This window comes from Carassius carassius, chromosome 13 (assembly GCF_963082965.1).
Source record: "Carassius carassius chromosome 13, fCarCar2.1, whole genome shotgun sequence".
Lineage (NCBI taxonomy): Eukaryota > Metazoa > Chordata > Actinopteri > Cypriniformes > Cyprinidae > Carassius > Carassius carassius.
The window spans coordinates 7,206,465-7,233,483 of NC_081767.1; the positions used below are offsets into that span (position 1 = coordinate 7,206,465).

A 27,019-nucleotide genomic window follows, 5' to 3' on the forward strand; every position below is an offset into this window, starting at 1 on the left:
GAGAGATCTGTCATCCAAAATCATTCCGTGGTTAAGGAAATCTTTGTAAAGACTGAGTGTGATTTGAATTTCACATGCATACACATACACTGTGTTTCTCGTCATCTCGTTGATTACACTGAAATAAAACATTTTTAGACTAGTGGTCAAAAGGTTGAAATAATTAAAATGTTTGTTTTTGAAAGGAAGACTCGTATGCTCACCAAGGCTGCATATATTTGATCTATCATTAAAAATAACGGTTTCAATATATTTTTTTATAAAAATTCTTGTGATGTAAAAACTGTATTGTCATCAGTGTCACGTGATCCTTAAAATGTATGGTAAGACACTAGTTTAGGGACTAATTCTTACTATTAACTAGTTGCATATTAGCATGCATAGTACTAGCATAGTGGCTGTTTATTAGTACTTACATTATAAAGCACATATTAATGCCTTAAGTAATGCTTATTAATGCATGGCCATATTTTAGATTCCTTAATCCTACCCCATGCCTAAACATAATAACTACTTTACTAACTACTAATAAGCAGCAAAGCAGGTGTTTATGAAGGCAAATGTCATATTTAATAGTTAGTTCATAGTGAGAATATCTAATATGATGATTTGCTGCTCAAGAAACATTTCTTATTATTATTAATCTTACAAAAAGAAAGAAAAACTGTACTGATTTATGTTTTAGTGAAACATTACCATGAACAATACATAAATAAATAAAAATGAATTAAATTAAAATGTCTTTCTTTCTTTCTTTCTTTCCATAAAGTCACAGTTAAGTGACAGTAAATATATGTGTAATATTAAAGCATTTTATTTCAAATAAGTTAAAAATTTTATTCATTAATAAATCCAGAGGGAAAAATGTTTAATACATTGATAATGATCAGAATCATTCTTAATAACTGAGTACTAATAATAGTATTGCTGGAGTAATGATGCTGAAAATTCAGCTTTGCATCACAGGAATAAATTACATTTTAAGATATAGTCAAATAGAAAACAGTTCTTTTGAATTGTAATAATAGTTCACAGTATTACAGTTTTTACTGTATTTTAACCAAATACATGCAGACTTGGTGAGCATAAGAGACTTATTTCAAAAACATAATAAAAAAAAAAAAAATCATTCTAAACTTTTGACCGTTAGCGTACAATGATTGACGCACCTTAGTTCCAAAACATTAATAAGGGGCAAATGCCTACTGAGTGTTCAGAAACATGGTCCACTCAATCAGGGGACAGAACACCCGAAATTGTTATTACACACTGGAAGAACTAAACATAAGGGTGGAAATGTGTTAAAGTCTGTTAAATGTTTCCTTCAGTTTAGTTTGACTCAGTGATGGCATTTGTTTCCAGGCCCTCCTGGACCTCCTGGAGTGGTGATTGTAGAGGAGATCACAGATACCACTGCGACGTTGTCATGGAGCCATGGCGTTGACAACCACAGTCCAATCACCACCTATAATGTACAGGCAAGAAGCCCTGTCTCTTTGGGCTGGCAAACAGTGAAAACCGGTAATCACTACTATACACAGTGATGAATAAATGTCTATGTGTGTGTGCGTGTGTGCGTGTGTGCGTGTGCGCGTGCGTGCATGTTAAAGTGATGCAGGTTATGTGAGCAATTCAGATCATATTCATGCTCTAATAGATCACTGTTGTATTGTATATGTCATATAGCAATATAAATATGTCAGTATAAATACTTGAGCAATTTTCACAATAATCACATTTCTGTTTTACTATAATTTTTCTTTAATTCATGCAGCTTTGAGCATAAGAGTTCAAAAGCATATTAAACTTCTTTCAAAATAATTATATATAATGTGTATGATTCCTTTTAAATTTAGTTTTGGACCCAGATTTAACTAATTTATTAGATTACATATGGAAGTTACTGAAATATATTCCTATATTTCTTGTTTCATGAGATCTCACTTCAAACCTTTGGCTTTCAGCATGTTGTAAACAGTGTCTCTGAATGCAGACTCAAGCGCTGGGAGTTGACTTTTCCTCCCATCTGTTTGTGAGGATGTGTGACAAGACCCCGTGGGCCTCTATTAAATGTCTGTTGTGCTTTTTTAAATGTCACTGGCTGAAATTGTAAGGCAAATTAATTTGAAGGTCATTAGTAGGTTAACTTGAACATCATCTGGAATTGCGTGAATCTCACAAATCATAGTTCATCCCAAAATCAAGATGTATTTTCCGTAAAAAATATTATCATTATGCAAAATATTTTATCAAATTCAGGATTTTTTTAATTCACCCAATTATCTAGCTCTCACTTTTAGTAATTTGTCAGACGAACAAATACAGAACAAAAACAGTAAATAACTTTATGTTGGGTACCTCGACTGTAATACCACTTATCTGCTATTATCCAAAGACAACTGCTTTTTGTGTCATCTGTTCAAACATTAGCAGTCTGCTTTGAATAATAGCAAAGTTTTATGCAATGATGTCAACTTCCACACGGATGACAGTAAGAGAAATAAGGCACAATTAGTGTATACACAATGCTTTAAGTGCTGAACCTAGTCAGATTAGAACAAGGAGGCAGAGAAGAAAAGTGTTATTTTAGAGTGTTCAAACACTAGCTACATGCACAATTTTTTGTTCAGTCGGACTAGCAGCAGAATTAATATTTATAATTTATGGATAATATATATATATATATATATATATATATATATATATATATATATATATCTATATATACATATATTTATATTTATATATATATATATATATATATAAACCCACTGTGCCATGCTGCTAATATTTATAACGTAGTAAAAATGCCCCTCCCTGAGCCCAAAATGGGTTTCCTGTGGATGAGTATCCAAAACCAGGACTAGTGGGAGGTTGTCCTGCTCCACTTCACAGTTGGCGAGTGAAAGGAGAGTTTTATAATGACAGGACACACATTTATACAACACTTTATTCAAAAGGAAGAGTCGTTTGTTTCCTTGGGTCATACGTCATTACGTTATTGCATCATTGCATTGCGTCGTCTCAGTTTCAGGGTTCAATCCGATTGAGAGTTTACATGCACTCTCAATCATATTAGAAAAGGAATAAACCATCTCCTTCAATCCGATTACAATTATTTGGTTGCATGTAAACTTAGACACTGCTAACACTTTATGTCTGTACTCTGCATTTCTCTTGTAGGAATAGAGTAGGCCTAAAGGGGCATTCATCCTGACAAAGCATTCAAAGTCATTCATTTCTAATAAGAGATTTGAGGTGACATGAACAACAAGGACCGCTGGGGATGTAACAAACTTTAGTTTGACTTTTGCAACTACACAGTAACTCAGTGTGGTGAAGATTTTAGACAGCATCTCTATACTAGCATACTAAATAATTTACTTTAAAAGAGTCTACTTTATTGTAAACTAAACGTTTTTAGACAATTCAACTTTAGTATGTTTTTTTTTTTTTTTTTACCCTCTTAAGTAGGACTTTTTAGCACATATCACAAGCACACTCTTATATGTAATTTCCCAGTTAGTTGTATTTTCTTTAAAATATGATAAATTTGTATTGCAGAATGTCTTAAATCATGACAAAAAGATTAAAACACTGTTTTAAAATTTACTTTTTAGTATGTTTAAAACAGACAGACGGACGGACGGACGGACGGACATAGATAGATAGATAGATAGATAGATAGATAGATAGATAGATAGATAGATAGATAGGTAGATAGTAATAAAATACAAAAAATGCATAAAATGCAATAATAATAATAAAAATAATTAATTAAATAAGTCAACACACATACATGCACATGTAACAAGTATAAAAACCATTACGCAAGAGTTCTCAATTCCAGTCCTCGCACCTCCCAGCTCTTCATATTTTTCATGTCTCTCATTAACACACCTGATTAGTGAGCTCCATGCATGAACTGTATTCCCATTGTCATTGTCCCTACACAGTGTTCATTGCTACCTACTTCCTGAGCAGGGGAAATCTGTTAAAGTTTACCTCACTTCAGAACATTTATTCATGGATATATGCTGCGGAAAATGTCCACACACGGACAAGTGTGATATCATATACCTCTGTAAATAAATAGGACTTGAATTGAGAACCGCTGCATTACGCCTTTGGAGAGACAAGTAAACCACAAATGCAAGTACAGTGTGTGTGTGTGTGTGTGTGTGTGTGTGTGTGTGTGTGTGTGTGTGTGTGTGTGTGTGTGTGTGTAAAACTTACATTATTAGTCAAGCTTTTTTTAGGTTGCACCTGTTTGGATTCTCAATTTTGTTCAAAATTTTTAAAATCATTATTTTAAAAGCACAAGAGCCAGTGGCAATAAGAATATAGTTTTTAACATGCCGATAAAGTACACTAAAACTGAACATTTCAAACTGCAACGGAATGCAAAGGAAATCGAGGCATGTGTGGTCAAATAGGGACAGAAAAAAAGGAAAAAATGAAGTATGTAAGTAGAGAGAGGCTGAAGAAGAGAAAAAGTGAGATAAGGCAGGGTAAGCCGGAGGGGGGGTGGAGAGAAATTTTCTGGGGAGCATCTGGGAGTTTATCATCTCACAGTCTCATGCCTGGAGCAGGGATGTGGTCCCACAGGTTATGAACAGCCCTTAACTGTAGACAGAAGTTAGTCCAGAGGTTTGGTCCTCTGCCAAGTGTGTGTCTGGACTGAAATGAGGTGTGTAGAATGAGGAGCCAGTCCTCCGGGCAAACACAGTCTTGTACATTAACTGAATTGATTTTTTTGATGATTTTACTACAATTTAACAATACTACATTATACAGGTTAGATATATATATATATATATATATATATATATATATGTGTGTGTGTGTGTGTGTGTGTGTGTGTGTGTGTGTGTGTGTGTTTAATAAAGGTAGTTTCACAGTAATTGCAAGTTAAATTTGCATTACATGAATGGAAAAAAATATATATAATATTTTTTTTTTTTTTTCAAATTTCTCTCACTCTGTGTGTGTGTGTGTGTGTGTTTAGCTCGAGCATACTATATAATTTTACATTACTTTAGACCTTCTTAGTAGATGTCAAATCTTAAATCTTTGCTTGTGTTTTAAGCTGTATTGATTCCTCACTTGTTTTTGTACGTCTCCACTGTGCTCTACATCCCCCTTAGATCCAGAGCCGGTGACAGGAAACATGGAGTCTGCCGTGGCAGTGGAGCTCAACCCCTGGGTGGAGTATGAGTTTCGGGTGGTGGCCACGAACGGCATAGGCACAGGCGACCCGAGCACCCCCTCCAGAGCGGTCCGCACTAAGGAAGCAGGTATCTGTCATTGGTTCATTCACCCATGAATGTCACTGGGCTAAATGTCCTCCAATAGAATAGAAATCTAAATAAACATACAGTCTTCTCTCAAGCCTCATTTATCCTCCACTCGGGGGATTGTGTAGCTGCGTGTTGTGACACATTTTTACGACTGCTGTCACCCATCTGAACATCCAGGGTGACCCTGGTTCTATTTTAATTGGAGGAGAAGTGGAAAATAAGCCGCTTACATGAATTTAAACAAGTTTTGGTGTTTGAGCTGAAGCAGAAGGCACTTGTGCCCTCAGGCAAAGAGGCTGCAGAATTCTCTATTTACAGAGAACAAAACCCTCGCTTCAACACGCTTTGGTTCAAAAACATTCAGCAGGCCTGTCTGATTGCGCAGCAAGAAAATGTCCCAAAATACGAATATAATGACAGCTTCTTTTTAATCATTATTTAAACCGATTGAACTGTTGCAGTCTGTCATCATATGCCACCATTCATCTGTTATTTTTAGCCATGGAGACCAAGACTAAAAATTTTAAAGAACCTTCACTGAGGACTTTCCCATACAGTAATAATTCTGCAGCTGTTGAGCTTTGAAATTGACAAAACAACTAAAAGCACAATACAATTTGGCAAATATTGCAAAGTCTAGATGTGCAAAGTTAGTAGAGACATATCCCAAGACTTAAAGGCTGTAATTAAAGCAAAAGTTGGTTAAAAAAAATGCTGACCCAAGGGAGTGATACTTTATCCAACTTAGCCATTTTCTTTTTTATGTTGTTGTTTTTTTACATGTTGGTGTTATATCTTTAACTTGGATGATATAGTAAATACATCTGGATAAAACAAAATAATTTTCTATACCCACTGTACTTTGTAGACTACCTTTTATGACAGTCACATTACATGATTTGACCAATTTGGACATTGTTAGGCTTTTTTTAAGTAGTGGTGGAAGCACACCGCTTTAAATGAAATTAACGGTATGTGGTACAATGACCATTTTACTCAAATAAAAACTGAAACTAAGATTTGATTCATCCCATTTCTACTGCTAGCTCATAATAGAGACGCGCGATATAATCTGGCCAGTCAGTCATCTAGTAGGCAGTTACTGCTGTAGTTTTTACATTATTACGAAGACATAAAAGATCACGTTCTCTACGATTCACTTGAAAAGTAGGATGTTGAAGTATGATATAAAATTGTCAGATCGCCCACCCCTGATGAGAATGATCTATTCTATCATCTGTTCAGGTAAAAAAAAAAAAAAGATCCTAATGTTTGCATCTCAACATATCATACCACGTTTGACATAACTGATGCCAAAACGCCATTTATTCAAATGTGCAGAATGAGTAAGATGGGCTAGTTACAACGAATGGGAAGATATTCCATGAATAGTGACCTAAGTCTGGTTCTGACCCAAACTCTGAACTGTTGTTGTCTGAAAAACATCAATAATATCTAATTTCAACCCAGTTTCATTGGAAAAAAATGTGAATGTGGTGAAATTACTGCAAAATATTGCATTGCCTCTTGCAAGTCTCACTACACTTTCAAACGTAAATATCCAGTGAGTGATGCTAAAAGTTTGTTCAGTTTTAACCAAAACAGATCAATGTGAACCTGGGAACATTTTATTACACTGGTAATTGCGTCAGTTCAGAAATTAAATGTCTGGTGATTAGTGCCAGAAAGAAAATTGCCACCTACACTAAACTCTACTTGGCAGTGTTAACAAGCCTTGTTTTATTTTTTTATTTTTTTATTGTGACTTGTGTTTCACTGGACTCGTACTCAAGCATTCCATATCACAAGCGCAATGCAATACCAGGTGAGCTACAGAGCAAGTTTACATATCAGAAAAGCCATACATATGGATCTGATTATGTGATAAAAACATCAGTATGTATTAATTTACAAGTCATCCACTATAAGAAAATAGTTTTGAGGTCATAACATAGCCTTCCATTAGCTTAAATAGTAGAACATGCCACTAGCAACACCAATACAGCAAGATAACTGATAAAAAAGATAAAAAGAAACTTTAGATAAAAATGTCTGCCAAATAAATTAATATTATGTAAATCTAAAGTACTGCATGAAAATTAAAACAATAGAAGTTAGGTAGAATAAATGAATAAAAATGTAGGTAGAAGTATTTTTTTTCCAATAAGCCTTTGTTGTCTAATTTATTATCCCACAAAACAATGCATTTGTAATTGTCTATTTGTTTACATGAGTAAATGAGTAAATAAGTGATAAAAAAACTGCTATTCTGTTTCAGTGTATTGCTATAGTGTTTCTCGACACAGTAATTCATGGTTGTTCACCTATAGAGTGAAATTTCCTCCTCTGTTTTGACAGCCAAGCATTGATTAACCATTAGTTGTAATTAGCAAGCAATGCACCACTCACATTTTTGCATAGATATTTTAGCTAATAGAAACTTTAAACTAATAATATAATGCATTACAGTATTTCTATGTTTGCAGTTCCATCAGTAGCCCCTGTCAACGTGAGAGGGGGGAACGGCCGCAGGCATGAGCTGGTCATATCCTGGGAGGTAGGTTTGCATTCAGCATGCACAATGGACTCCCTACTGTGAACTCTTGCTATGCTAATGAATATGGCATAAAAGACTTGCAGTTCCTGGCCAAATAGATTCACTAAGCTAATTGACTTGAGCGTTCGTAATTGTATCCTGTTTTAATTGCCACCATTGCCATTTGCCTATTGAAGGATTGCTACACTTACAGTCCCAAACCCTATAAGAACAGATTAATGACTATATTCTAAATTAAATCTTGTGCTTTGTGTTAATGCTGTTGGAAGCTAAAAGGACTGAGAAGTGGTGCCATTTTATTCCAAATCTGCTATGACATTTGTAATACTCTGCAAGCCTTACTTTTTTCTAATTATTAACATTAAATAGGCTTAATATAAAAAACTGACTATTTGCAAATGCTAACGAGTCATTTATACATATTCATTCATCTACTTATGTAAAGTTGTGTTGGTTTGTAGACTGAGGAGATGTCACACAAAATGCTTTCCCATTAAATCCTCTTTTCTTAAACAGTCATGAAAGTCTTCATTAAATGCAGTATTGAATGTGCACATGTAGTGTTCTTGAATCTGTTTTAAAAAACTGTTGCAGAAAATATATTACTGAAATAAAAGACCACTTAAATTGATAATTCACCCAAAGATGAAAATTCTATCATCATTTACTTACCTTAATTAATTTCTTCTGGTGAACGCAAAGGAAGATATTTTGAAGAATGTGTGTAACAGTTGCTGGTAGCCATTGAACTCCATATCATTTTTTTATTTTATTTTTATTTATTTTCTTCCATATATGGATGTCAGTGGCTTCCGGCAACAGTTTAATTACCAGTATTCTTCCAAATATCTTTTTTTAAGTTCTTAAACTTAAGTATAATATTCTAAACTGATTTATTTACATTGTAAAAATACTACTTGCTAGTCCTTTGTGATAAAGAAGTAAAAAGTAGTAATGTTGCCATATCTAGTTTCATTCATGTACTAGCAAAATGAAAAATACACATTCATGTGCTGTGCCAGGTTTGATGTCACTGACTGGTTTTCAAATATGTTGTAATATAATATGACAGTCATTTTTTAATATGTGGAACGGAGAATGAAATTTGAGAGCTGCAGCATATCGATTGGCTTCAGAAGACATATAGAACACAAGTCATAAACTGTTGAATATAATGAATATACTGTTATACCTTATTCGTTTTAGATGTTTGACAGTCATGGTCACTGCCACATATTATTTAAAAAATGGAAATGGTCAAACAAGAAATGGAAAATAATCATTAGGCTAACCTAATTTCAGAGCTCCTGGGTTTTTTTTTTTTTTTTGGAAATCTGTTATCTGAAATTATACAATTCAGCAGTAACATCCAGTCCAATTATATATATTTTAACTGTGTTCTAGTATGCTAATGGAAAGATCACCTTTGGATCTGTGCACTGATGTGAGGGGAGTTGTTGTACACATAAACAAGTTTTAAAAAAAAAGACAAGAAAAAAGGTTTCCAAATGAAGCCAGTTAAAGGTCACGGTTTTCGTGTTTTTTTTTAAGCTTTGTGTTTACAGTGTGCAATATAACATGTTCATGTTTCGCGTGTAAAAAAACACAGTATTTTTCACACAATTCACTTATCTGTTTTTGAGAAACAAGTGGGCAAGATTTGTTTTAAAAACCTGGCAATCCTGATCTGAATGCACGTGCTGGAGATGTACTTCTAATCACAGAACGCCTTTACTGACTAGATACGCATGAAAATCGCGTTCGATTTTTTTTGCACAGCCCTACCATCTAGTTAACAAAGCTAAACAGCGTTGCCCTTTGTGTAATAAGTTACAGAAACTGTTAAACACACCAACTGAAATAATAAAATACACTTACCTGTTGTGGTCCATAAACAACGCCTTCTCCAGACAAAGAGGGAACTGCTCCATCTTTCAAGAATAATCTTTGTGCGAATCCGGCATTAAACTGATTGAGATTGAGGAAGCTGTCCTCAGCAAAATGTGCAGCACATAGTTTTACATGTGGATTATAATTATCGGGGACCCAGTTAAACATAAATTGTAACCATTGATCTCTGTAAGTACAGCGTGCCTGGGAAGCCCAAACAAAGGTGATTGGACTACGAGATGAAAATAACAGCGTTTCGACGACATGGCGACAAACACAAACGCAACTCTTCCTCTTCTCCGTCGGAGCGCAACAAGACCACGCCCCCTTTTTTGTGTATTCCTGTGGGCGGAGGTTAGTCAAAAAATGGTTCTAGTGACGTCATTACTGGAGGAAGTAGAGGGATGTAGTCCAAACTGGACGTTCGATGTAGGTGAATTCTGTTAAATAAAATATCTCGCTTGGCATTGAACTTTGAGCTTTAGAATTTTACAGATCTTATTTATACTCTAACAACAACATTACACACTAACTAAAGTTTTAAACATGGGATCACGAAGAACAGGACCTTTAAAGGTGCGATTAACTGGGGTATTGATGAACAGATGTACGCTGAAGTGATGATATTCATGCAGTTATTAAATACTTGGACCCCAACTGTCACCAGGCAAATAACTTTTCGTTTTTGCAGAACTACTGTATACCTTAGTGAGAAAATAAGATACGGCTCATTCCAGATGCAATGGAATATTTTTACCATGATGACTTCCTGAGTTCCCCTTGAGGAGGTTATCACTGTAACTACAAAATAATCAGAGTTTTAATTTTGTTTTCACAGTGACAGTTCAATTATAAGCCGTCAACGAATTCACAGCACGCAGAACATGTCTATACACTAGAAAGGTTTTTAAATGTTGCTTAGAGCTGTGAACACATTGTGGGTTCAATGTTTGCCTGTTTTAAACACACTGGAGATTTCTCAAGTGTTAATTCTTTACTGCTGTATCACTTTAAGGGACAAGCTAGCAGATATCCTGACAGGAGCTTCGGGTGCTGTTTTGAGACATCATATTAAATTACATATCATTTAGCAGGCGCTTTTGAACCAAAACGATTTGCAACGCATTAATTGGACTGTCCCCCCGGAGCCTGAGTGCTTTACTCAAGGACATAATGGTGACTGAACAGGTTTATGAATTTGATAATACTTCAGTTGCCAAGACTCCCATACCTGGAATTTAACCTTTTCTAGCACAGACCCTTTACATTAACCACCTTATTTAAAACTCTCATTAATGGTTTCGAATTTTAAAGAAAGGAGCTGTTGACAAGATGAGTTATTACATCACTCAAAGTCCAACATTGAATTGGTGTGGGGTGAGACAACTGCAGCAGAGACAGAATATGGCAACAAAAAAAAAAACTATGACAAAACCAATATATGACAAAATAGATTTGTGAGGTTTCACCAGAATCAACTGGGATTCGTGGTAATGTCAAATAAGCACAAAAGGTAACAGATTAAAATAATTCCAGGAAAGAAAGAAAGAATATATATATATATATATATATATATATATATATATATATATATGAATTCAGTTGAATCAGACTTCTCAATGCCATATGTAGGATTGATTATTGTCTCAGATTACTCTGCCGCAGCACATACATTTTTTTTGATGATCTGCATTTTATAACCAAACTGACCAAAAGTCATCATTGACTACTGGGAGTACAGAAAAGGCATGACTTTGACAATTCATGCAGGATTCAGGTCACATCTAAATAGGAAATTTGGGAGTCACACCTGTTGAATACAATCATCAGTCCCAGAAAACAGATATGTGTTAATGTAGCCTCCCCAGCAATGTGCAAACGTTAATGTCCTCTTCTCTGGCACAATCCCATATAGCTCTTTTTTGGCCCCACCCTGTTTGTCTGTGTCCTGATTAACCACTTTAGAACCACTGAATTGGCTCTGCATCTCCAATCAATACTGGCGGATATGGGAAGTTGCGTGTTGCTTTGGCATTCAGGGCACGTGAACTGGCTGCTGCGTTGCCTCTCCAATTATCTCTGGGCGGTTGTGGAAGACCAGGGTGGCTGGGCAGAGAGCTGCTTATTAAACAGGATGAATAACTAAACAGCTCGGCCCGTCTGCTTATTAGTGTCTGCAGTGAGAGAAATAGTATTATGGGCACCAGGAGCAATGGACTGGACCATTACACTTGCCCTACTTCCTATACAATGCCTGCCATGGCCCACCATGCATGCCGATATCAGACCGCCAACAGACACCATTTGCACTGTCAGTGCCACTCCTTTGCCAAACAGTCTTTTTAGATGCATGTTCCACTTCATTTTGTAGCAGAACTGATTTGTCCTTTTTTAAAATGCATATTTATTGGTCGCTCCATGCAGAAAGGCTCAGCCAGCACCAATAATGTTGGTTCAAGGGTTGTTAATTCAATTACTAGTAACACTAGAGTGAGTTAATTACACTGCCATGGCTCTAAATGTGTGTGCTAAAGTATTTTGTGTGAAGGTACAGCTTATTTTCTTCCATCATCTGTCTTCCTCTTATTTTGAGTGCTGCCGCCAAGGGACGTGATAATTTAGGAAGCGGGTGGAAATCAGTCAAAATTTGGCGTGACGGACAGATTCGCTGCCAAACAGAGAGGAGAGTACAGGTGTTTGTCAATTATTAAAATTGCCCAAGATTTAAATCTGCCGGCTTAGATTTTAATTAAATTTCTATCTCCCTTAATAGATTGCATTGCATTCTATTAAATGCCTGGCAGGTGTCACAGACAGACTCTGATATATCCCCCCTCAGAAAAACATCAAGCAAGATGTCTTTAAAAAAAAAAAAAAAAGAATGATTTAGGTGTTTTAGCATAGTAAAATGCTAACCACATTGTGAATACTCACCCTAATTAGCAAATTTTCCTCTAGAAATAAAATATGTATCAGGAGAAGTGCTTTATAATTGCATGGTAGAATTGGCAACTGTGTGTAAGTGAAATCTTAAAGCATTTATAATTTGCTTACCCTCATTTTGAATTCCTATTAGGGTTGTGCAGATAGACTATAGTATCGTGTATTGACCATAGTCAGAGATATCAACATAAGCAGATGTCTCTGTCGATAGTCAAGACGATATTAGGCTCATTATCCTATTAATGTATTAAATTATAATAATAATAACTATTATTATTGGTAATTTTTATTAGGAGGCCTATTATAATTCGGCTATCAAACTGCCCAGCTATTTCACTTCAGCACCGCATTTCACACAGCACGCACGCTAAAGAGGATTAGAGACTGAAGTCGATTAAGAAGTTGTAACGCTTTGTCTCAGATAACTCGTTAAATCCATGAAATGAAAGAGATAGAAAACGAGGAGTTGGTATCCCACACATTTAATGGCTGGTACACGGCAATGCGCTCTTCTCATACGTGAGAGATTAACTCTTTCTTGGCGATAGAAATAAAGTAAAGACAAAATAATAACAAGGCGGCAGAGCAAACTTATCATCCATAGTGGTTCTCATGAGAACCACTATAGATGATAAGTTCGCTCTGCCGCCTTGTTATTATTTTCAGCACACCTCACTATAATGTGATGCATGCAAATTACATCATTTTGGCCGTTAAAAAGTCTCCATCCACAAACAGACGTACATCGTCTGCAGATATAAGGAATTCCATTGCACTTTAACAAGTAATCTGAATGGCCTATATATGTGCAATATTTTAAATGAGCCCTCACTAACGGAGTTTAATGCCATAGTTATGTTAGAATACATCTCATTCTTGTTTCTGTGGTGGTGCGTCGATCTCGTTAATGGGGCGTGCGGTCCGAAGCACTGTATGACTGATGCTTCAGTTCAATTCAACTTTACTCCAAATATATTAACTTACCTGTTTTAAATACTTTAACGTGTTCGTTTATGTCCAATATTAGTGTAAAACTGTTGGACTTTAAATTAATTTCACCGTTGACTGATTTTGCAGAACATTTAGACTGATAACTTCTGTGCGCAGATGCGGCAGATTTGTCACAGTACGCACAATATGACAGTTGTGACCGACTATATATGAACTAGCTGTTTTAAAGTATTTTTATATTTAACATTAGTTTATCAGTATGTTTAAAGATAGTTTATTTTTTTGATTATTTGTGATCCCATAGGCTCTCTCTTGCGCACCTGCGCATTGTAAAACACCAAATAGTTATGCTATGACAAGAACAAAGAGTCTCTCTGAGTCTCGCTTGCTCCACCCATGCACGATAATATCATGTCTCATCGATCTCACGGGCTGACGATATGATGATTTGAAAAATGACCATATCACCCAACACTAATTTCTATAATGGCGAGGGGTGGGGGGGACGGAAAAAAGTTGTTGCAATACCTTTTTTGTGTGTGTGTGTGTGTGTGTCTTATGGTACTAGATCAAGTATCACAACATCAAATAGTATATTCTAATACTGCATTTCCTCTATTATTGTGTGGATGTGTCTTAAGAGCAGGGGCTTTTTATTATTATGAATTATTTACCATTTACAAAAATGTTTAATATTATTGTAATTTAAAATAACTGTTTGTTCTTTTACATTAAATGTATTCCCTTGATGACAAGGTTTTTTTTTTCAATGCAATATTATATTATTTATATATATATATATATATATATATATATATATATATATATATATATATATATATATATATATATATATATATATATATATATAATGTAGTCCTGAACATTGTTTTAATTCATGCACTTCACACAGCACAGCAATGCAGTTTTCACTGACAAAATCATGCGAGGCGCTTGTGTTGTTTATTTTTGGTATTTTTAATTTAGAGATATGTCAGACACACATATTTGGCTGTTAATTGTTCGTGTTTTTGATTTAAGGAGTCAACCTTTGGATTCCTGTGTGAACAGCACCTAAACCACTAGACTCAAATAAAACATTCCAAACCTGGATCTGAGTCACTCCTCAACAGAGTTCATTTGGAAAATACCTTCTCACCACTTGTATTTTGAAGTTTGGTAGTACACAGTGGAAACCTAGTTCATTCTGCATAATATGTTGAACTCTAAAATGTTAATATGTTTGCGATCATTTAATGTAGAATAAAGTCACCATTCGCAGCTGTCTGAAAAACTTTGAATGCGTCCATACAGTTTTATCAGATAGGATTGTGTAGGATCATTTGTTAATTGCATCAAGTGCGTGCACCAGGAACCAGCAGCAAACACTGCACTGTGATGTTAAATTCATAAACAAGTGGCTCTCACGAAGTCTCACAAGATTTGTGGACTACTTTAATTGTACACAGCAAGATTGAAAAACAGGTTCACAGGGAAAAGGTGCATAATAAATAATAAAATATTGATACTATACATTTTAATCAGTGAAGTGTTCAAGGACTTCAATCTAAAGCAGAGCATTAGCATTCATCATTCACTATCACTAGGTGATTTCCAAAGACACCACCATTGCACCATAGATTAATTGATATTTGACTCATTATTCACAAAATGGCATCACCCGCACATTTTATTTACTTGAGGGCCTGAACCAAGCCCTTTTAAAAGACATTGATATGGTTCACAGAACAATGGCGGGCTCTCGTTGTATGCTTGGATGTGTTGAATTAGCACACCTTTAATTGATGTGTTCAGGCTCACAATCAAAGTGCTTGACATTCACAAGTCATCTGTTTCATTACAACTGAAAGTCTCCCCGATTCATTTGGGAGTCTTTGACATTTTGATGTAATTCTGTGCCATTTAGTGTTGCTTCTTTGTCTGAACGACATAACAAAGAATGTCATTTAACTGGAAAAAAATGGAGATTGAAATTATTTTGTGGTTACTTGTTTAAAGCTTCTCTGTGTTTCTGAAGCTGTATGATGGGTGTGGGGGGGGGGGGAGATTTGTAGATCAGCCAAATATTGTGCAGGATGTAAAATTAACCTGTGTTGTAAACCACTACATAAATGGCATTGAGTAGTTATAGAGTCTCTTTTAAGGGAAAGTAATTTGATAATATAATTAACTAAAAATAAAATGGATAGGATGTTCGGACATGTAAGCACATGAAATAAAATAAATAGAATAAAGAAGAAAGAAAGAAAGAGAAAGAAAGAAAGAAAGAAAGAAAGAAAGAAAGAAAGAAAGAAAGAAAGAAAGAAAGAAAGAAAGAAAGAAAGAAAGAGAAAGAAAGAAAGATTAGGGTTACTTGCATGTAATTATGCATAATTAATTGTTATGTTAATAGTAAGAACACGTAACGTGTAAAAAGGACACCTTAAAATAAAGTGTTACCAAAGGATGTATTGTAAGTAGGTTCAATTCTGATTTTCTTTTTGACTTAAATAATAGTAATAAAATCAACGCTGGCTCTGATATTTTGAAAGCTATAATTATTATTAGAATCAGAGCTAAATGTTCAGATGTCAGTGGCGTTGTTCCAGCACGGCTGTGTTGACTCTTTAACATAATATGCTTTTAACATTCAGTTTCCACACAGTTAATTGAGGACACGATTGAATTTTAAACTTTAATTTAGTTGAAGTTATTTTTTAACTAGCACCTGCTAATATAACCAGAAAATAGCATTTTTATGTATTTATTTCATTACACAGGATTGTGCTGGAGTCAAATAATTGGCCAGACTACATCTTCAGGGCTGATAATTCTCAAGCAAAATTCTCCATAAATAACCTGCTGCGTGACCGTTTACCCTTCCCTCATTTCTCCGAGCTCAGCTGGCTGTTTGTTATTAGGAACCTTTTCCAATTTCCAATCCCACTGCAGAGATTTTTTTATTTATTTATTCATTTTTTATTTATTTTTTAAGCAAACTCAGATATTTTGAGCGATATTTTAAGAATTTTTGTAAACAGTGTGACTTTGAAACATTATCATCCTGGAAATAAATCCAGAGCACATAAGAATTGTCTTTTTTTCATTCTCAGCCCATCTCTGAAGAATTCCAAAATGGAGAAGGTTTCGGCTACATCGTGGCATTCCGAGCCAATGGCACACGTGGGTGGAAAGAGAAAATGGTGACCTCGGCAGACTCCACCACCTATAAATACAGAGACGAGACCTTCCCTCCTCTCACACCATTTGAGGTGCGGGTGGGGGTGTATAACAACAAAGGAGATGGGCCATTCAGCGAGGTGGTTACTGTGTTCTCTGCAGAGGGAGGTGAGGGTCAGATGTGTCCTTGTTCTGATTGATGGGATATATTTCTGCCTTCTATAACTTCAATAACGCGCAGCTCAACAGTATAGACAGAGTTTTTTTAACTTTTAAGTACATCACCAAACAGCTAATCCTGGGCTGTATATGGATGTATTGTATGACATCGTGGCCATATTTTAAGATGCAGGTACTACAGTATAAATGTACAAAAGTCAAAATGCTAAATCCAACAGTACACATACTGAGAGTAAACATTATATACCCTTTTGAAAAAAGAAATACATTTTAGTATAACTATAACTATATATATATATATATATATATATATATATATATTGTGACAAGTCAGCTGCCTCCCCCCTAATTTTCATTGGCACCCCATCGCCGCCCTTCACCAGACTCCTGACAGGAGTTGTAAATGGAGTCTCATCACTAGGCCTGTCACGATAACAAATTTTGTTCACATATAAGAAATTATCGCGATAAACGATAATATTGTCTCCTAAGACCAGTTTAAAATAATATAATGATAATGGCATAATAACGCAGGTACACGTGCTCAAGTTCGTTATTTAAAATGCCGGATGCACGCTCATAATGGAAGAGACGCAAACGCGCACGTTTTTTCCAGGCGCGTCCACACCACATCTAGTTAAAAACATCTCAGCTTTTCAGAATGACGCAAGCGCATCAGGCCATGTGACAAGGACCAACTCAATCAGCTTCCTTCGGGGTGATATTCCCTTTTGTTTTTTAAAAAAGAGAGGTTTTTTTACTTTTCTCCATAAATTTGCGACGCAAACATCCACAAGCAAATGAAAGGCGCTTCCCAAAGCTGGAGACGTTATCTCTTTATTCCCGGGACATCTGTGCCATCGGAGAGGGTGTTTTCTGCCGTGGGCAGTCCACAGGCTGCGCTCCAGACTAACCCCACATCATGACATGTAAAAATTGTTAAATAAAAAATAAAAAAATAAATTATCGTGGCTGAAAAAATAGAGCTAATTTTTTTTTTCGTGCGATTAATTGATTTAACGACTATCGCGACAAGCCTACTCATCACCGCTGCTGTTGAAGAGCCCAGCCCCTTACCTCGACCCTTCCTCCGTGAACACTGCCTGACCCACAGGAACCCCGCAGCACGATGAGGACACCAGATTCCCTGTTGTTTTGGACACTCTCCCCCTTTGGACACTTTATTTTCCTGTTTTGCTTTATTTTCTGTTAATAAAAGCCTCTCCGAGGCCTGCAACACGCTCACTGTGTCTGTCATTTGCTCCTCCTGCCACAATATATATATACTGTATATATTAACAATACATATTAGTGAAATAAAAATAATATACTTAAGTGAACTGAATACAATGTTTTCAGACACTTAATTATATATTATTTAGAGTTAACAGAAAATGTATTATATTAAATGTGTCATGCTATGCTGGGGAACAGGAGGAACTTGGAGATGTGCAGTACATCAAGAAGTAAGCTTTTAATGACATCAGATGAACCAGGAAAACACACGTAACAGGAGAGGTTGACATCAACAAGTAGACCCGACAAAACCAAACTGAACCGACTGGGGCTTATAATCACAGGGCAATCAGGGGAACACAGGTGCATGGAATCATAAAGTAATCAAACTAAACAAGAACATGAAACAAGACCAAAAAAGAAAAACAGGAACTAAGACATGACAGACAGTCCAGTATCCTGACATTACCCCTACCGGAAGGCACGTCTTCGCGCCGTAGAACAACAGATGGGGGACATGGGTGGTAACTTGAGGGTCAAGAGGAGGACGGACCGTCGACTCCGTGGGTGGTGGAGAAGCCCGAGATGAAGACAGAGAGCCCATGAGCCAGGGTCCTAGGTGGAGCAGATGGGGCCGGTGACTGACACAAAGGCATGGATCTGGAAGGCCACAGTGGAGCCAGAGTGACAGAGGACTGAGGAGAAGCCAAGGGGATGAAGGATCCTGACTGAGCCAGAGGGACAAAGGGACGAGGCGAAGCCAGAGGAGTGGAGCCCAGAGACACAGGATGGTCGACACCAGACCAAGGCAGAGCCGGAGAGATGAGGGAGCCTGGCAGAGCTAGTGGACTGCCGACCATGGTGGAGAGGAGGGGGCTAGGAGCCATGGTGGAGCTGACGGGTCCACAGGCCAAGGAGGAGTACAGGGCTTCGAGGCTGGAGGCGGAGTCAAAGGAAACTCCAGCCACAGCTACGCTGGAGGATGGTAGTCCCGCAGATCTCACACGGCATAGATGGTGGGCTGAGGGTGAGCAGAGGGGCTGCCAGACTACAGCGGAGGAGGAGGCAGAAGCGGGTGGGAGGGCAGGCATTTGTGAGTATCCGGGCTTTCAGGCCAGAACTTAGGAATGGGAGCCCTCTCCTCTTTGGTGTGGCAAAGTCGTCGCTCCATATATAGCTCACCCTCAGCCGTGGTGAAGAATGCACAGAGCGTGTTGGCAAGCACCAGGAACAGTGTGGTGTGGCCCTAGAGCGATCTGGACGAAGGAGAGGATCCATAGACACAACGGAAACAAAAAACTGAGGAAAAAATGGAAACAAAAATGGAGGGACACATATGGAGGTAACTGTTTTGGTCGGGTCTTCTGTCACTCTTCACTGGAGCAAGGGAATGGGAGGAACAAAGAGACGTAGAATACATCAACAAGTAAGATTTTAATCAAAGGAACCAGGAGAATACAAGTAGCAGTAGAGGTTGACATCAATAAGTAGAACTAACAAAACCAAACTGAACAGACTGGGGCTTATAAACACAGGGCAATCAGTCAGGGGAACCCTGGTGCATGGAATCATCAAGTAATCATCAGACTAAACAAGACCAGGAAACATGACCAACAAGGAAAACAGGAACTAAGACAGAGGTAAAACACAACAGACAGTCCAGAATCCTGACAAAAAGAAGTTAGTTGAACTTTAGAGTTATTTTTGGTTCATATACGTAGGAATTAAGTAAATTGTACGTATATGTAATTTCACAGTGTTTTATAGTTAACCGAAAATGTATTAGCTTAAATTTATATTAAATGCACGTTTTTTTGGCTAACATAAGTAGTAATTAAGTACATTGTTTCATGTAATTTCACAGTTATTTGAAATATGGCTAAAGTGTACTGACAAATGTCTGACAAGTATTTATGGCAAACTAAAACTTTAGTATATAATAATAAATAATTTAATAATATTATTTAATTATTTGTTTTGTTTTTTATAGTAAATAATAAAAACTTTGTATTTCTTGTGAAACTTGTATGTCATACATTTAAATGTATTTTAATGAAGTTGCAATTTAGTCCAGATCAAATAAATTCTTTAAAGGTATTATCAAATAACACACTTACAGTTCAAATTATAATCCAGTATTTTACATGTGCTTTAGTATTTCTTAAAGTAGCATATTTAATACACTTAAGCACACTTCGTTTACACAAGGGTATACATTACAATTGTTTCTTGATTGTATGGTTAACAAGTCACTTTTCTTTGTGATTGGTTAAAAAAGAGTGGTGCTAGACAATTAGTATTATTTTTATTTTTTATTTTTTGTTACTTTTTTGAAGCTGGTTAACCATTTTGATGGGATCATTGAGTGAGTAGAACTTGAGAACCGAATGAGTCACATTTGTGAACTAGATCAACTGATTTCACTGAAAAGATTTGATTTGAAATATCAATTCCAATTAGACAAGGAGAACTAGACAGAATTCTGTCAATAATGACCTAAAATTCAGTTGATCATATGACTTAGAATATGGTGCATTAGGCATGTAGACTGCTTTTATTGTACTTTTGTATTCTTTTTAAAAGCACAACTCATCAGAATTTCTAATTTTGTCTTGCACCTGATGGGGAAATGATGATATAATTTTAATTGTTGGTGTGGACTTGAACACAGAAATTATCAAGAGGACCAAACAGTTTCAGTGTATGATCACACTGTGTCAGGCTGATTTAATTGTAACCATGCAAGTGATGTTTGCTGTGACTGCTGCTAATATGATGGATGTGTCTCTGTCATCTCTCATGGAGGGATTCTCCCTCATGATCACAGGGCTTCGCAACTTACCATTTACATTCGCTTAGACTCTTCGCTCTGACTATTAACACATAAGAGATATTAATGAAATGTATTGCAAACACTTCATCAAGCAGGTATGATGTATGATTTGAGATTAGTTTTATATGTTATTTGTTATGAAATCTTAAGTATTCTACTTTTAAATTGCAGAACCCAGGGAGCCTCCTTCAGAAGTGCAGGCATTCGCAATCTCCTCCTCCGAAATTAAAGTGATTTGGAAGCCACCCAATCCTGGCCCTGGAAGACCCCAAGGATATGAGGTAAGAGAGGGAGAAATGAATGAATAGATGGTTTTGCTGCCTACCTAGACAGCATAATGTATGGTGGAAATCTAAGAAAAATATTTGTTGTGTGTATATGATTAATATGAAAATATAATATATATATATATATATATATATATATATATATATTATATAAGTGTTCAAAAGTCTGGGGTCAGTAAGATTTTGTAATGTTTTTAAAAGAAGCCTCTTATGCTCACCAAGGCTGGATTTATTAGATCTAAGACATAATGTAATATATATATATATATATATATATATATATATATATGTTGAATATGTATATTTAATACATATTAGTGTATTAATATTAATATGTATTAGATTTACAAGAACCATTACTCCAGTCTTCAGTGTCACATGATCTTTTAGAAATAATTCTAAAATGCTGATTTGGAGCTTGTGGAAACCATGATATATTTTATTTCACTGATTGATTGATTGATTGATTGATTGATTGATTATTGACTGTAACTTTCAGAAGTTTGGGGTTAGTAAGAATTAATTTATATAGAAATTAACACTTTAATTCAGTAAGGATTATTTCACTGATCAAAAATGACAGCTAAGACGTTTAAATTATTGCAAACAATTTATTTAAAATAAATGCTTTTCTTTTTTATCTTTCTATTCATTAAAGATTTTTGTAAAAATAAACATTACCTGAAATAATATATAAAAACTGGTTTCATTTCAGCTAGTATTTCAATCTTTGTAACAGTAATTTAGTTTAACTTAATGTACTAAAAACTAATAAAAACTATATAGACACACATACATATAGACATAAAATAACAGTATAGTACCTAATCTAATTAAAAACAAATCATGTTTCTCAATACAGTAAATGTGTGTTCTATATGTTTTTAAAGGGTCATAAACTTTTTATTATTATTATTTTGTACTGTTCTCTGAGGTCTTCTTATAACGTTTTTATTATCCTTTGGGCTGCTCTGTTTGAATAGGTGTGTGGTGGATTGTAGATTTAGAAGTAAACGCCCACTGCTATGATTGGCATAACAGTTGTGTATGTTTGAGAGTCTAAAGCCTTCATAGATGGACGCTTTATTTAAGTCTTTCTGAAAATCCTGCTTTGAATTGTGTCTTGTAAAGGAATCTTTATCATTTGGTTTCTGCGTAGACCTGCATTTGCCTCTCTCATTATTTACAATACATGTGTGAATCGGTGGACAGGGCTAACCAGGCAATGATGTTGAAGCAGCTGTTGATCTTGTTCTGTGGAGGAGGTCTTTAGCTACACTAAGTCATAAAGTGGCACATTCCACAAACTGCCATTTTGGTAGACTGGCTTTAATATAAGCTGTTTTTAGACTAACAAGAATGTTTTGAATTCTGAAACTTGCAGGATGTTTTTACAGTAAGATGAGCTCTTACATGTCAAAAGATAAAGGGAATCTTTATTTCTCAATTCATGACCCATTAAAGCACATTCAAGTGGTATTAGCTTAGCAAAATACTAACAGTACAACTCTAAAGTCAAGTCTTCTGAGGAGCAATGTATGACAATTGCTGCCTATGCAGAATGTTCCAAAACAGTCACTTATGAGGTTCTAAGATGGTTAGGATGTTGCCTGAGAAGGCAACTGCCTATGTAGGCGGTAGACAGAAAGGCAGCTCATTGGTTTTGGAAAAAAAGAGGCACATATATGATTGTGAACCTCTTGTTTTCCTAATAATTTCTGCAACTGTTATGCTTTCTGAATAAAGAAAATATTTATTTATTTATATGTATTATTTGCAGTGAAATTACACAGTTTTGTCCTCCAATGAGAAAGATTATCATATTTCATCACAGGGAGATAACAGTATTACATGCTCGCCTATTATGCCCTTCATGCAAAATGTATGACCAAAACCAAGGGACGCAATATCTCATGAAATTTGCTACTTACACTTTTTGATTTATTGAGGCAACTCAGTCTCGTTTTCTTTCTCACTACAAAACAATCTTAAATGAATCAAAGACAGAAAGTGAAGCAGATTGTCTTGTTGGGAACAGGTGAGCTTCTGGAAGGACATGGAGCAGGAGGAGACGGGGAAGAAGAAGAGGACGACGGGGAATGAGACTACCCTGCTGCTGACGGGGCTGGAGGGAAACACGCAATATCTGATCTCTGTGAAGGGATTCAACAGCGTTGGTCAAGGACCAGCCAGCTCACCCATCAAGATCAGCACCAAGAAAAATGGTGAGTTCCCTTGAAACAGCTCTTTTATAAAATTAAAAAGCTTCAGTGACAAATAAGACTGTTCAAGATCCAAGAAAATTGTCAAATAATGAATGAATGAATCAATAAAGCTCTTAGACATGTACTCTTTGTATTCCTCTTGGTATTATGTTTTACCAAAAACCTTGGTACATTTTAAAGCCTAAATACTATTGCCAAAAATAAAAATCTGATTTAATGTGTCCTACAACCTCTGCAGTCTAATTTAAATATTGTATACTGGTGTTTTCAAGACAAGTAAAAGTTTTTTTATAATTACAAGGTGGTATCATTGATGTATTTCATGTATATTGTGTAGAATAAAACGTAAAAAAATATATATTTAGCTTGTGTTTACCACAGATTGATTTCAGGCGTTTAACCAAAAACCCTATTAAAAAACAACCCATTGATTTTGATCCATTGATGATGGAACCAGAAGTGCTTATTTTCTTGAGAGGAGGATAATAGTTTGTATATACATTTAATCTGATTATTGTTCATTACAGAGCTTTTATAGAGCTTTTTATCTTTTTAGTTGGTTATCTTTCTCTCTTTGACTGTCTTTTAAGCCCCAAGTCTACCCCCAGGCAACGTGATGTGGATTCAGGAGGGAAACAATGTTTCTTTATCCTGGGATCCAGTGAAAGCAAGGGACAATGAGTCAGAAGTCATTGGGTACAAGGTCAGTATCGCACACAGATACTTTGGATGTAAAGTAAAACACAACATAACTGTACAAGTTTGAAGGTTGTTGTTTGTTGTTGTTTTTTTTGTCATTGTAGGTATTATTGCGTCAAGAGGGACGGGGCCACAGCCAAGTCATGAGGACTCCAAACTCAGCCGTGGTCCTGACGCTACCTGAGGGGGGAACATACATCATCGAGGTGCGCGCAGTCAGCGAAGGAGGTGAAGGAGCCGCCAGCGCTCAGGTCAGAGTGCTCACCTCTTCAGGTAGGCGATGGCTCGGGTCACATTCACTGGGTGGTTTTTTAGATTTGAGGATGTGTACATATGCCATTAGGCTTGACTGCTTCCGCATAATTCCCCTTTAATTACCTTCCCTTTGCACATCAACACAACCAATTAAGTTTTCCTCCTCTCTCAAAAGGAAAGACAAATTTGAAGCTTACCATCATTATACTACTAGGACTAGTGGGCTATTTTAGAGCAAATATTACCAAATTCGTTTTTGCTTTTATCCCCAAGACCTGTATTTTCTTTCTGCTATGTAAAATGTAATTATAGTACTTGCAAAGTAGCTCTGTGTGGCCTTTTACTTCTCCACAACTTTCTGCAGTTATTACAGCTCAAACCTCTTTAAAATTGCCCAGACTGCATTCAAACATTGTTTTTTAGATAAGTTTAGTCTTAAGCTACTTTCAGATTGAAACAGATCAGAGTCTATTGTTTGCTGTTGGTAATAGCTGATACTCCATCCTCATATCAAACTGCTTCTTTGAAAACTACAGTGATGTCAGTGTGTGCACACTTTAAATGATTTATTTTTATTTTCTATTTAAACCAATAAACGTGAACGTGAAAGATTAATGAAAAGTTTAAATATTGAAGATCTCCCACCAGTGGTATTTTAATAAAATTGAGATAACATTTATTATAGTATATACAGTATAGTTTGTATTAATTCATTTAAGTTTTTATTCATATGTTTTTTCTTCATTTACATTTTTCTTAAGGTTTTAATAATTTATTGTTTTTGGTCAATTTAAATCAATCAATTAAGTTAATTTAAACAGAAACTGGGGATCGAGAACCACCGAGAGTTCTTTTCAGGGAAAAGTCTAGGGTTCATGAGTTGATAAAGTGTACAAATCATATAAATGAAAAATATAGCAATAAAAACAATCCAAATTAAATAATCAAAAAGATATTTTCTTTATCTGGATGTCATGTGACCATTAATTGACATCAGAAAATTGTGAAAATGCTAATGTGTGATTGAAACTTAAACTTAAAATCGTAAAAAAATTATAATAATAAATAAGTAGATAAAAAAATAAGTAGATATTTTTGGTGAAAGGGGTTTCTCTGATGTAACCAAAAGGTTGTTTTTTTTTTCTTCTTGTTAGAAATAAAATATTTCACAAAAAGAAGTTTGTTACGTCTCAACTATAAAGTTTAAAAATGTACACTGTTTTCATGAGCATCATGTGAACTGATGTTACAATACATAAATTTCTAATTTCTCTCTTTTTTTTTTCTCAATTCCAGGAGTGCGTGCGAAAAGTGGCCAGCTCTCTGTCCAGACTCTGTCTCCAGGCTTGACATGGACTGCTCTTTTCCTGTCATTAATGGTGCCTTGTTTTCCTTTGTGAGGCTACTGAGTCATGTACTGTTCCTTTAAACGTTCCCTCTGCCTTCCTTCTGAAGACCACTCCCAGCCACCTCTGTATGAAGGGGATGGGCTCTCCCTCCTCCACACAGACTGCCTGCTTTGGCCTGTACCATCAGGAGGACCTAAGGGCCAGCCAAAGGGAAACGCTTTTTTTCCAAGCATCAAGAAATGCCTCCAAATCAAGACAACTCCATTGTTTTTATTTTCTGGGCATATTTGTTTCCAGATTTCTGTTTGGAATATCGTTGTAGTATCATGCTGTACAAAGTTTGGAGACAGTTGTTTAAAATTTCCACAAAACTGTAAGAGAGTTTTTTTTTTCTTATGGACTGCTTTCCGAAACAGCTCTCCAAGCTGCTGAGGCCGCCCGCAGCTCTGTGCCGCTGTGGTTTCCCTATTTACATTACTGCATTCGTTTGACCCTTCGGCTGCCCAACAAGCAAACGCAGAGTAAGCTCAATAGAAATAAGTGCATTGTTTTCTTATTTACGTGTGGAGAGTGTGGAGACAACAAAGAAAAAAAAAGAAAAAAATTTTTTTATAGTGCTGAAAATCTTACTATTTCCAGACTTGCTTTTTGTACATTGTGTTACCTTTAGAGAAAAAAAAAGTGGAACAGTGTTGTGTTTCGGTCGGCTGGGTCCAAGTTTTTGCACTTCAGTTTTAATTTTTGTTACATTCAGTGGGGTTTGAGAACTAGCAAGGTTGCTGGGCAACGGGGGGGCTGATGGACGAACCATAAAGGGTTTGGACTCGTCATGCCCAAACATTTCTGTTGACAGAGCAAAGCTGGTCTGTAACAGTTGAAATAAATGTGATGTATATTTTTAAAAGGTGTCTGGTGTTTTGTGTTCTAGATGAAGAGGAGCAGTGGAAGGTCTTGTAAATTGATTTTGATGGATTCGCTTTCTCAACAAAGTATGTTGGACATAGAATTGAGTATTAAGATAACTATTTTATCAAGAATGAGTGTGTCCTCCCAGAATTCAATGGTAAGGAACTAGATAAGTAACCTGAAGGCCTTCATTGCACCTGTTATTATGATTGGATAAAAATCAGCACT

General features: G+C 35.9%; 1 protein-coding gene across 3 annotated transcripts in view; it reads left to right on the forward strand.

Moving 5' to 3' along the window:
- LOC132155895 (contactin-5-like) overlaps positions 1–26,789 on the forward strand; it is a 285,593-nt gene extending 258,804 nt beyond the window's left edge. For all 3 annotated transcript variants that reach the window (XM_059564654.1, XM_059564656.1, XM_059564655.1), the window contains exons 16-24: positions 1,363–1,521; positions 5,148–5,297; positions 7,787–7,857; positions 16,755–16,989; positions 21,242–21,351; positions 23,396–23,582; positions 24,173–24,285; positions 24,386–24,554; positions 25,833–26,789. In XM_059564654.1, coding sequence (XP_059420637.1) covers positions 1,363–1,521; positions 5,148–5,297; positions 7,787–7,857; positions 16,755–16,989; positions 21,242–21,351; positions 23,396–23,582; positions 24,173–24,285; positions 24,386–24,554; positions 25,833–25,936 — 1,298 coding nt within the window. In that variant the 3' untranslated portion in view covers positions 25,937–26,789. The remainder of the gene's footprint in view (positions 1–1,362; positions 1,522–5,147; positions 5,298–7,786; positions 7,858–16,754; positions 16,990–21,241; positions 21,352–23,395; positions 23,583–24,172; positions 24,286–24,385; positions 24,555–25,832) is intronic.
- The last annotated feature ends 230 nt before the right edge of the window (positions 26,790–27,019 follow it).